The sequence below is a fragment of the Sinocyclocheilus rhinocerous genome, unplaced genomic scaffold (assembly GCF_001515625.1).
Source record: "Sinocyclocheilus rhinocerous isolate Xijiao unplaced genomic scaffold, SAMN03320098_v1.1 scaffold1046, whole genome shotgun sequence".
NCBI lineage: Eukaryota > Metazoa > Chordata > Actinopteri > Cypriniformes > Cyprinidae > Sinocyclocheilus > Sinocyclocheilus rhinocerous.
Window position 1 is genome coordinate 267841 of NW_015646218.1, and position 10665 is coordinate 278505.

Below are 10665 nucleotides of genomic sequence, written 5' to 3' on the forward strand. Positions count from 1 at the left end.
TTTAAAAAATTATTTTTTACACGGCACCCCGGTTGGGAAACACTGCACTAGCCCAATAATGTTGGGGGATCCAGTGGGACGCGGCAGTCATATATCAGGGTGACCATGCCACTCTTTATCACAACCCTGCTAAAAGTGCCAGTGCGCTCATTGGCGCCCCTTCAGCTGGTGGCGCCCTAGGCGACCGCCTAGCTCGCTATGCCTAGAAACGGCCCTGCTTGTATCCTACATCTATTTTTTAATTTAGCGCGTTTCATCTTTACTGTGCTGTTGAGAATAGAAATGAAGCCAAGTTGAGCGCTTGATGTTTATTTCAGGATTCAGCATTCAGTAGCAGGTGAAACAGAGAGAGAGAGAGAGAGAGAGGGTCAAAGACAGGCATGCAAGTGAATTCAACCATGCGTTGTGGGCTTGTTAAAAAGGCTTTTCTTTTAGTACAAATATTTGACTGTAACGTAATGCTTAGATTCTTAATAGCATGCTTTTTTTAATCTAATTTTACAGCATAAAAAGCTTGCTTTGAGACAAATTACAAGTGAGATGCTGTGATGGACAGCCATGGGCCATCCAAGCAAGCTTTAATTTAAACAATATTCCATTTAAAAAGGCATATCATAACCAGAGCTACAACAACAATAGAGAGAGAGAGAGAGAGAGAGAGAGAGAGAGAAGAAGCCATCTGAGAAAAAACTGACTTATTGAACTACATACCATAGTCTGCAGCTAACCAGCATAATCTCTTGACCCTAATTTAAACCACTGTTTAAGTTAAGTGGGGGTGCCCTCTTGAACAAGCCCGGGCGGCTTCCTCTCTAAACACATGTCAGCCTTCTTATCAGACATGAATGATAGGAGCCGAAGTGGCCTGCATGTTCTCAGGAACAACAATGGTCCTCAGGAAGCACTTCTCACTGGCTGTCCATCAAAACTCAACAAAGTCTTTACTGTTCTTGACCCGCAGAGACTTTCTTCCCTCCCTCTCTGTTTCTGAAATCCACCTGAGGCTACACAGCTTCAGTGAATTCCTCTGCTCACTTTCTGCTTCTCTCCCTCCGTAGGTGCAGGGCAAGCATCACTCACACGGCTATAAGGATGCGGGTGTCGGGATCGAGGATTAAGCTGTGGTGTCCGCTTATCTCGCTGGCACTGATTCAGTTTCTTACCCCTGTTTCGGCTCAAGGTAATTGCTGTCTTCATGGTTTTGAATTGGTATTTGCTCTGGTTTATTGGCTTTTGTGTGGTTGTGTAAAATATGAGATGATGTCCTAATCATTCAATGCATAATTTAGTCATTTGATGGCAACGGCAGGGTTACATTTGATTGTGCTTGGAACAAAAAGAAACATTCGACCCTTCATGCACCTTCACATCTCCTAAGAGGACTCATTTCAGTGTAATGCCTCTCAGTAAGAAGGTAAAAAGAGCTAATGTGAGTCTTGAGGATTTTAGATGGGATAGAGATGTGGAAAAGCATTTAGTGTAACATCACAGGGGACCACAATGATAATATCCCTCAAGGCAGCTTAAAGGTTCTGTTTGGACGACAAAGTTCGGATTACTCTCTGGCTTTTTTGCCTTCACTCTTCTTCCCAGATCAGCACTTGTGTGATGGGCATGTGTAGTCTTTAAATTTATGCCATCTATACATCTTTTCATTCCTCAAATCACTAAAATTGTTGGTGGGATTTTAAACAGCTCAGTGGTGAAGCTGAACAGGAATAAACAAACCAAAGACTTATAGTTAAAGGAATATTCTTGGTTTAATACAAGTTAAGACGAATTGACAGCACTTGCGGCATAATGTTGATTACCATGAAAATGAATTTCAACTTGTTACTGCTTTTAAAAAAGCAAAAATCTGGGTTATAATGAGGCACTTACAACAGAAATGAATGGGGCCAAGCAATAAATGTTAAAATATTCAGTTGTTGATTCCTAAATCGCATTCTCTCAAACTATGTTTATGCATGATTTGTAAACTAATACATTTTGATGTTTTCTTCACATAGCTAGCTTCATATATGGCTTTTCTGATGTAGTAAACTTACTTGGTAGCTCTCCTGGTCCAGCATTGCAATGGGGAGCATTCAAATATGAGTGCTGTGAAACATAGGCCTAAGTCACAGAACTCAATAAAAGAGCTAATAGACTTGTAGAAGCAAGCTAAAATGACATATCGGTTAGGTTTAGTGTAGGGTTTGATGTAGGTGGTAAGTTAATTTCAAAACTTCTGCGATACGTACAACAACCAACATAAAAAATGGTGCCACTTTTGTGTTTATCTGTTCTGGAGAGGACTGAATGTGCTTTTAGTGCCACTAACTGTACATTTCAATTTTGAATGTAGCGCAAAACATGCAGAAAGCAACATAATATCATTTTGCAGAAATGTTGCCACAGGCACGTTTTTCCTGGGGTGAGATTAGTGCTTTTATAAAATCATTAGCTTCACATTTTTGGCCCGAGTGCCTCGCCACTACTTCAATTTTTGCATTTTTTAAAAGACAAGTAATGAGTTGAAATTACTTCTTGTTGTAATTAACACTATACCACAAATGTTATCAGTTGAGCTTAACTTAGCTTTTCGAACCTGCCATATTCCTTTAACACGACACAGACGACGTATAGAAAACATTGCACTGTGGGTACTTGATGTGTTGGAGCGAAAATGATTGCAAATGCTGACAATGCCCTGCTGAGAATGAATGGGTAGAAGCAGTCAGTGATACAAAGCGGTGTGATGAGACATTATGAAAGCGTTTTGGAAGGGTCTGTATTGTGTGTGTGTGATGAAGTTGTGGAAAAATGAAACAAAAGAACTGAAGGTCAACCTTAAACAAGCTGTCTGAAACTCTCAAGCAGTCAAACGCACAAAACAATTCACATTCACAGTTTTAACTTAATTGTTGTTTGGATTTACACAGGCAGCACGTCTCATTACAAAACCTTTAACTAAGCACTTTGTCTAGATAATGTATTTTTACACATTGGTGAGATGGGAAATGTAGCCAAGTCTCTCGGATTTTCATTTGGTCCTGCATAATTCCTGCTGCTCAGATCTATGTAAATTCACATCACATCCAACAGACTTAGATGATTGTAAAGTGCAGAATGTTTCTGACTATTCCCGCTAAGTAGGCATTAATATTTTAATTCCCTCAACAGCGATTTTTGAGTTTGTGGAAAATAAACGTTCAAAACAAGTGCGGAGCCTTCTGACAGGTGAGTAATTGGAAGCACGGTGATAAAAGGACGCAGTGGATTTTGGAGTAAGAACTCTGTGAGTGTCTCCAAAAGGATGAAAGATATCCACATCAAAGGCCTGTGGATTTGTGGGTGCGCATTTCTAATATACAGACACAGGACCTCCTGCTTATATTTCTCTCGTTTCAAATTACAAGTCAGCACTTGTCACCCTTTAACCACCATGGCCGTTGTTCCTTACCTCCCCCTCAATCTCTACAGGAGTCTATTTGCCACAAAACCTTTAATCACCAAAAGCCAGGAGTCGTGGATGCCTAGGTGTGCTAAGACAGTTTTCCAAGGACTATTTTATGAAACTGTCATGATACCGCTTCCAGAAATCTGTTGTTTTTCCATGCTGATGAATGTATTGTGTTCTTCTTCATTATTCATGGCTCGTGAGCAGAGTTTTAGCATCTCAAGATCGTTGGAATTACTTTCTGAGTTGTATTTCGCATACATTTTTCATCTCCGTCATGATGTGCAGTACTGAGCTGGAACAACAACACACTTTTCCTCTCTAAATCCGTGGTTACTTTATACGCAGATGATCCGTTGTGAAAAATGTTCCAAATTCTCTGGATGGCTGGATCTATATCAGTGCTCATTTCATCCCACTCACATGAATGACTAAGAATTTTCACTGACACTTTCTATGAATAGAGTACACTTTGGTGTTCCATAACTTTTTTAAAGTTATAGAGGTACATATACTGTACCATTTTTTTTGTGTGAACTATTACATATAATAATTATTAGATAAGTTAGATTCAGTTAGATTAGATTTTAATTCAACAATTACAATCATACAAAAATGTCATTTTGGACATCACTGATATGCAGTTCATTGTAGAAGGAAACTATTTTAATTATTATTTTTAATAAATTATCATTCCAAAGGTAGGGGTCGTAAGATTTTTTAAAATGTTTTTGAAAGAAGTCTCTAGGCTGCATTTATTTGATTAAAAATATTGTGAAAAATTATTACAATTAAAAAAATATATTTTTTATTTACTCATGCTATCACAAAAAAATTATTTACAGCCATTATTCCAGTCTTAAGTGTCACATGATTCTTCAGAAATCATTCTAAAATGCTCAAGAAATATTTTGTATTACTATCAATGTTGAAAAACAGTTATATAATAATATCATATTATAACATATTATAGCTAATAAACATTCCTTTGTAAATTGTTATACATTTTATCAAGATTCTTTGATAAATGTAAAGTTCAAAAGAACAATATTTATTTATTTTAATGCATCTTTGCTGAATAAAAGTCTTATTTTCTTTAAAAAATATGGACCCCACACTTTTGATTGGTCATTCATTTAGTAATTAATATTAGTGATTTGTCATTTTAATTTAGCTGTTCCATCTATACATCCTTAAATGAATGAATAAATGAATTGTAAAATTGTGACACCAAAAAAAAAAAAACATTTCCATCATGCTATGGACCATTTCGATAGCATGATGTAAAGACAAGTAAATAACATAATTAATTTGCAAAACTTTATGTAATATCTGTAAAGCTCAACCATCTTGTTACCCAATTTATTTTAAGAAAAGATCAAGCAAAGATTTTTCTTTAATTTATGGGAAATATAAGTTGATCATTAACCACTGTAACAAACAATTGGTTCCAAACTAGCTAGTCCTTAGTGAGTAACAGATTCATTTAGCCTAATCTTTCAACCCTATTACTTGAAACCTTGTTTCCTGCTGGGTAGTTTCCACGTTTGACACACAGAAGCACTGAAACGTGTTTCTATATACACTGATTGATGGAAATGAATCGTAGTTCCCCAAAGACACATATTGGACAGAGTGTGGTGTGGGTGTCCAATCTGTCCATGAGAAGGGAGATGTTCACCCCACAGGAACCCCAGCAGTGTTCCGTTCCTCAGGTTGGTGCATCTAGATCAGTATTATGTCTTATCTCTGTCTCCTAAACGCCCGTTTCCAATAGTATTGACCTCTGGGCTTTATTCTTACATATTTTCCTTTTCTGTTTGTGCCAACATGGTTTCTTCATATATACTTTATAGCACCTTGGTTTCTTTCTCTCGGCAGAACTGTGGCATGCGCACAACATAAGGACAGAGAAACATTGATTAATCAATGTTTCGTTACCTTACGTGGGATATGTGATGTTTGGGTGTGGTGGTTTCTCATAGGTCTAACACACAACAACTGATTATGGGTCAGAAGGATTTGTTTACATCTGTAGAAAAATATTTAGGATTGAATGATGAAAGACATCCCCTAATCAGTTGTTTATGGCTATAGATACTCATAAACTGAAGTAATATGCTTTGTCGAACTGTTTAAGGCTTGTCTTCCTTTTGAACCTCACTGGTAATTAGGATGCTTTAGAAAATAGCCGAAACTCTTCTGACCTTTAAAAGTCACATTCTCTTGTCAATTACCTTGTCATTTTTGTCATTTTTAATGAGACAGTAACTCTCTGTTCATGATCTTATGTGCATTATGTCGGATGGACAATTAAATAATAATATTAAATCACCTTACATTTCCTAATGTTAAATACCTTACAGATTATTATAACCTTAAATTGGACATACTATAAACAAAAGAGTGAGAATATGACTTAAAACATACCTTTCCTTGGATTTTTATCCAAGTACAATTTAAGCTCTCATTTGAAAAATATTTTAAAGATTTATTTGAGCATAATTTTCAAATTTTCAGTTTATAATTCCATTCTTTCCTTGCAGTTCCAGCTCCAAGAAGACTTCGATTTAAAGTTCTGAGTGCAGGCAGGCTACTTGTCTCATGGAAGGAACCAAAAGGAGAATATGATGGCTACAATTTTATATATAATAGTGAACCAGGTAAGAAACAGTGTTTTTATTTATTTTGTTTCTCAGTCAATATTAATAAATGTAGTGGTACTATATTGTATATATACAAGTTTGCCTTCTGTTAATCTGTTATTAATGAAATACAGTCTCTGTTTTATTCCCGTTGAGCCTCACTTTTTCTCTAAATGCATTCAGATGTAGTGTCAGACTTCTCTCTGCAAGCTTCAGCAGATGTATTTGTTAACCTTGCCAGATCAGAAGGACTCTTTGTTTCTTTACATATTTGACAATAGTCCTTGTCTGGGGCTTTGATACGGCTCCTGATAACACATAAACAGCCAAGGTCACTCTCTGGTTTTATGTAGACCAGGTGCACTGGCCATCAGTTCTGTAAACTCACCCCTTTGTTAAACACTCACAACCCCCTTTTCTGGGGCAACAATAAGCCACGTCCAAACTCGTTGTTTCTTACAGCACATTCCCGAGCTCTGTGTATTTTAGGTCTGGGTCCATAGAATAGATATTCATCAGTCGGTTCAGATGTTCCCAACAGATGGGAAAAGCACTCATTTCAATTATAGCAGCTCATTTGCTGCATTTCTATGTGCAAAGTGGCATTAATGGGCTTGGTAATTATCTCTATTGGCCAGAATTGAGGTATTGAAGTGATGGAACAGGGTTGGATGAGGACAGGTGATAGTTTGCATCAGAGCGGGTCAATGCGACTCTTTTGTGATTGAGGTGAAGAATGTCTGGCTGCGGTACCTGGTCAGAATATAGGAGGTCAGATAGAGGTTACTGTCTGAAACAGCTGCTTGTATTTATGGTATCTGATGTCAGCTTGGCAAAGGTCCAAATCTCACAACAACACTGGCATCCTTAAAAAGGGCTGCAAACCAAAAAATGGCAAAGCTCCTAAAATTAAACATATAACAACAAATGACTGTTTTAGTTGAAAATTTCCAAAAATGTATTAAAAATGACCATAATGATGCTGATAAAGTTAACTTTTGTTTTATTCAGTGTACTGCATTAATAAATGCATTAATGTCCAATTTAAATATAAAAAAAAATATGTTTTTCTTTTATCCAGGAGACTAGATGTTAGAAGAGGCTGACAGCCTAAAATCACCTCTCGTTACTAAAATGACTGATCAGAATGAATATTCAAATGACGCAACATTGTTTGCTTCCATCCAAAATGGAACCGAAAACAGCTAAATGAAATTTGCCTTTTTTGCGTATACTGTACAACTAATAACTGTCAGAGGTTCAAGCTAATCAGCTTTCAGTATCATCTTACTGCATCGTCAAACCTGCTAGTATTTAAGATAACAAGTAAAGAGAAACAAATCAAATTTAACAAAATTATTGATTAAATTAATGAAGGATCTCAAAATAAGTGAGGCTTAATGACAGGCTATGTATAGCTATACTAAAATAAAGAAATGGAGGATGTAGTTTCTCTAAACATTGAGTGTGTAGATGGAATAGAGCTGTGCATGCATGTGTAAATGTTTAAAATGATCATAGTCTGTATACGGTGCTGCAAGATTTGTTCCGTTGATTTACTATATTAGCAATTGTTGTGTTATTGATCAGGGAGATTATATTGTGTCATTAATCATCGCGCCTTTGAACCTGCTGCAGTCTTTTATAGGTTTGATCAATATTAATCTACATGTCATCCTCTCTGAAAAATTCCCTTATGGACAGCGACTGAAAGTAAGTTATATGAATTTAGTTGTACTTGGTGTTAATTTGTTCCAACTTGATGCTGTAATTCTAGTTAACAATTGTATTTGCGTCAGTTAAATATCACTCTGTGGTCTTGTAAGAATATTTCTATTTGTTTGGAGAAAATGTTGTGTTAATTATGCTTCCCAAACAAAGTTAACAATGTTAAACAATAACCAATATTTGCTTAATTTATTTGTTGAATTATTTGTATTAATTTATACAACAAAACTCTGAGAAAATGTTGCTATTTACATATGGCCATATAGTATTACCAACCAGTCTGAAAATAGAATAATTTTAATAACTAAAAGTGTGTGTGTGTGTGTATATATATATATATATATATATATATATATATATATCATAATAACAGTTCAGCACATAACAGCACAATGACGTAAAAAAAAAAAAGTTACAGCTTCAAGTGATTCACTTACTGAGTGAGTCTGATTCAAAGAGCAAACTAACGAGGCTGTGTTACATGAATCTTTTTCATTGACTCATCAAAAGAACCATTCAAAAGTAATTTTTTAATGAATCGGACATCTCAGCTTGTCCTGTTCTTGTGCAGGAAAGGCTGACCCTAGCGAGATGATGATATCACACAAAACCACATTCAGATTCACACAAAGTGCTCTTAGCCACAAGAAAATGAGAGAGAGAGAGATGTGAGATGTTGAAGGGTAGGAGAGAGACATTTTTCAAGGTGCTTAATCACTCTTGAAAAGGTATATTCTGACTCACGGCATCTACGGTACTTTCCTTGCTTTAGAAGTTACATGTTTTTCCCCTGAGCACAAACAAAATAAACACGCCTGAGTTTTTCTGTTTGTTGTATATGTTCAGCAATAGGAGTGGTCAAACATGAAAACAGAATAAGTTATCATATTTTGCATTGGGGAGCACAAATTGATTTCATATCTATTTTTAGATGTAACTATAGCCCTTTGCTCCACTCTTTTTAAAAACCAAAGCGGGAAGGGAGATATTCGCTTGCGACAAAGTGATTCTGTCCTGGAGAGCTTTGATGTTGTCGTGAGAACCGGTGACAGTTTGCTGTCTGCAGCAATCTTTTCTATGAAGCGTGATGTGCAAAGTCAACAGCAAACTGTAGTTCTCCAGTTCTGACTCCCTCTGCTCTGAGTCTAACCCCAATCATGCTCCCACTGCTGCTGAATAAGCAACTTCCACTCCCCTTCAATTGATCTCTCGGCAAGCCACGAGGATTTTAATCAGGATCATTGGTCAGGGATCTGAATTGCTGGGGCAGGCTTCTTCATCACACTGAGGGACTGTGATATGAGTATGCCGCTGTTCAGGCATGACTGATTCAAACGCAATAAATTTTGGCTGCACTTTTTATTTCATCACAATGCTTTTTTTTTGGTCTATTTTAAATTGGCAAGTGCTTTAAATGGATACTCCACCCAAAAATGAAAGTTCTCTCATCATTTACTTACTCTTATGCGTCACAGATATACAGTGGGTACGGAAAGTATTCAGACCCCCTTAAATTTTGTGGAACACAGATGGAGATTTTTAGAAAAATAATCCATCTCTGTGAGTCTATATAATGCAAATGGATAGAACCTTCAAAGCTGATGCTTCAAAAACGATATATGCGAGATTGACGGACAGGGAGAGAAAGTGGTTTGAGTGATAAATAATCAATATCTAACATGATGAAAAAATATTTATTTAATGTTATCCACGTTATATTTGATCTGTAACAACATTGTGAACTTTTATAAAGATATGTTTAGTCATTAACTTTTAAAAGCATTATTATGCAAACACATGAGGAGAATTGTCGGGATGAAAGACACGCACACACACACTTAATTTCTTTCCAATATGGTAGGAAATTAAATAAAACAAAATGTGAATTATGTTAATTGTGACAAGATGATCGACAGGGCAGTTTAAACTGTGACAAGCTGCATGTAACTAAGCAACAGAGCGGTCCGTTAAAGACGAAAATGACCCTTCTCAAAGCCCCGCCCCCTTTCGTTACTGTTGCTACGTCTGACAAGCCATGGCATTCTCACGCCACACATCATATTCTCACGCAGTAAATAATGCATTGTGGAGCAAAGAGGAAACTGACAACACGCCGACAGACAAGACAGAGCAGGTTACTTTTGGTATGAAACAAAATCTCAGCTTTTCAGAAATTCAAACAATAAATACCATTTTGTGGCTCTTTAATGTGACTCGTGACAGATTGCTGTAGCACCTCAGTTCAAGCGGCACGTGAATCGATCATCTCTTCCTCTTTACTAGTTATCACTCGAAATAAACATGAATGAACATCAGAAGATTATCTTGTTTCAACCACAGAAAGATGTCTATACACACCATTTTTTAAGTTCAAGACCGACGTTAATCTACTGCTGTCTGGTTTGTTTGTCGGACAAAACGACAGATTCTGCATTTTGATTGGTCAGATCACCTGTCAATCAAACTCCAGGAAGAGTCAATTATGACTTAGTAGTATGTCCCAAAGCTTGCTTACTATTCTGCTACATAAAAGAGTACATACTTTTAGGGCATAGTATAAATTGGTGAATTGGGACCCAGCGAATGTCTTCTGAAGTGAAATGATTGATTGACTTTTTTTTTAACAGACACTGATTCATTTTTTAGCTACCATCACTTCCGGCCAGTTGTCACATGCTCATTCATGAGTTCACGTTTGATGTACGGTAAACATCAGAGTTTCACAACACTCTCACGATACGCTTCACAACGTGCTGATGTTTAAGTCAAGTCTGATCTGAGTCTGATAGCTGGAAGCAATAGTTTATAATATATATATATATATATATATATATATATATTCAAAAATAT

At 36.5% G+C, this 10665-nt stretch overlaps 1 protein-coding gene across 1 annotated transcript in view; it reads left to right on the top strand.

Moving 5' to 3' along the window:
• LOC107707159 (collagen alpha-1(XIV) chain-like) overlaps nucleotides 1-10665 on the top strand; it is a 141843-nt gene that overhangs the window by 961 nt on the left and 130217 nt on the right. The window contains exons 2-3 of the mRNA XM_016511076.1: nucleotides 1059-1180; nucleotides 5989-6105. Of these exons, the coding sequence (XP_016366562.1) occupies nucleotides 1093-1180; nucleotides 5989-6105 (205 nt within the window). The 5' untranslated portion in view covers nucleotides 1059-1092. The remainder of the gene's footprint in view (nucleotides 1-1058; nucleotides 1181-5988; nucleotides 6106-10665) is intronic.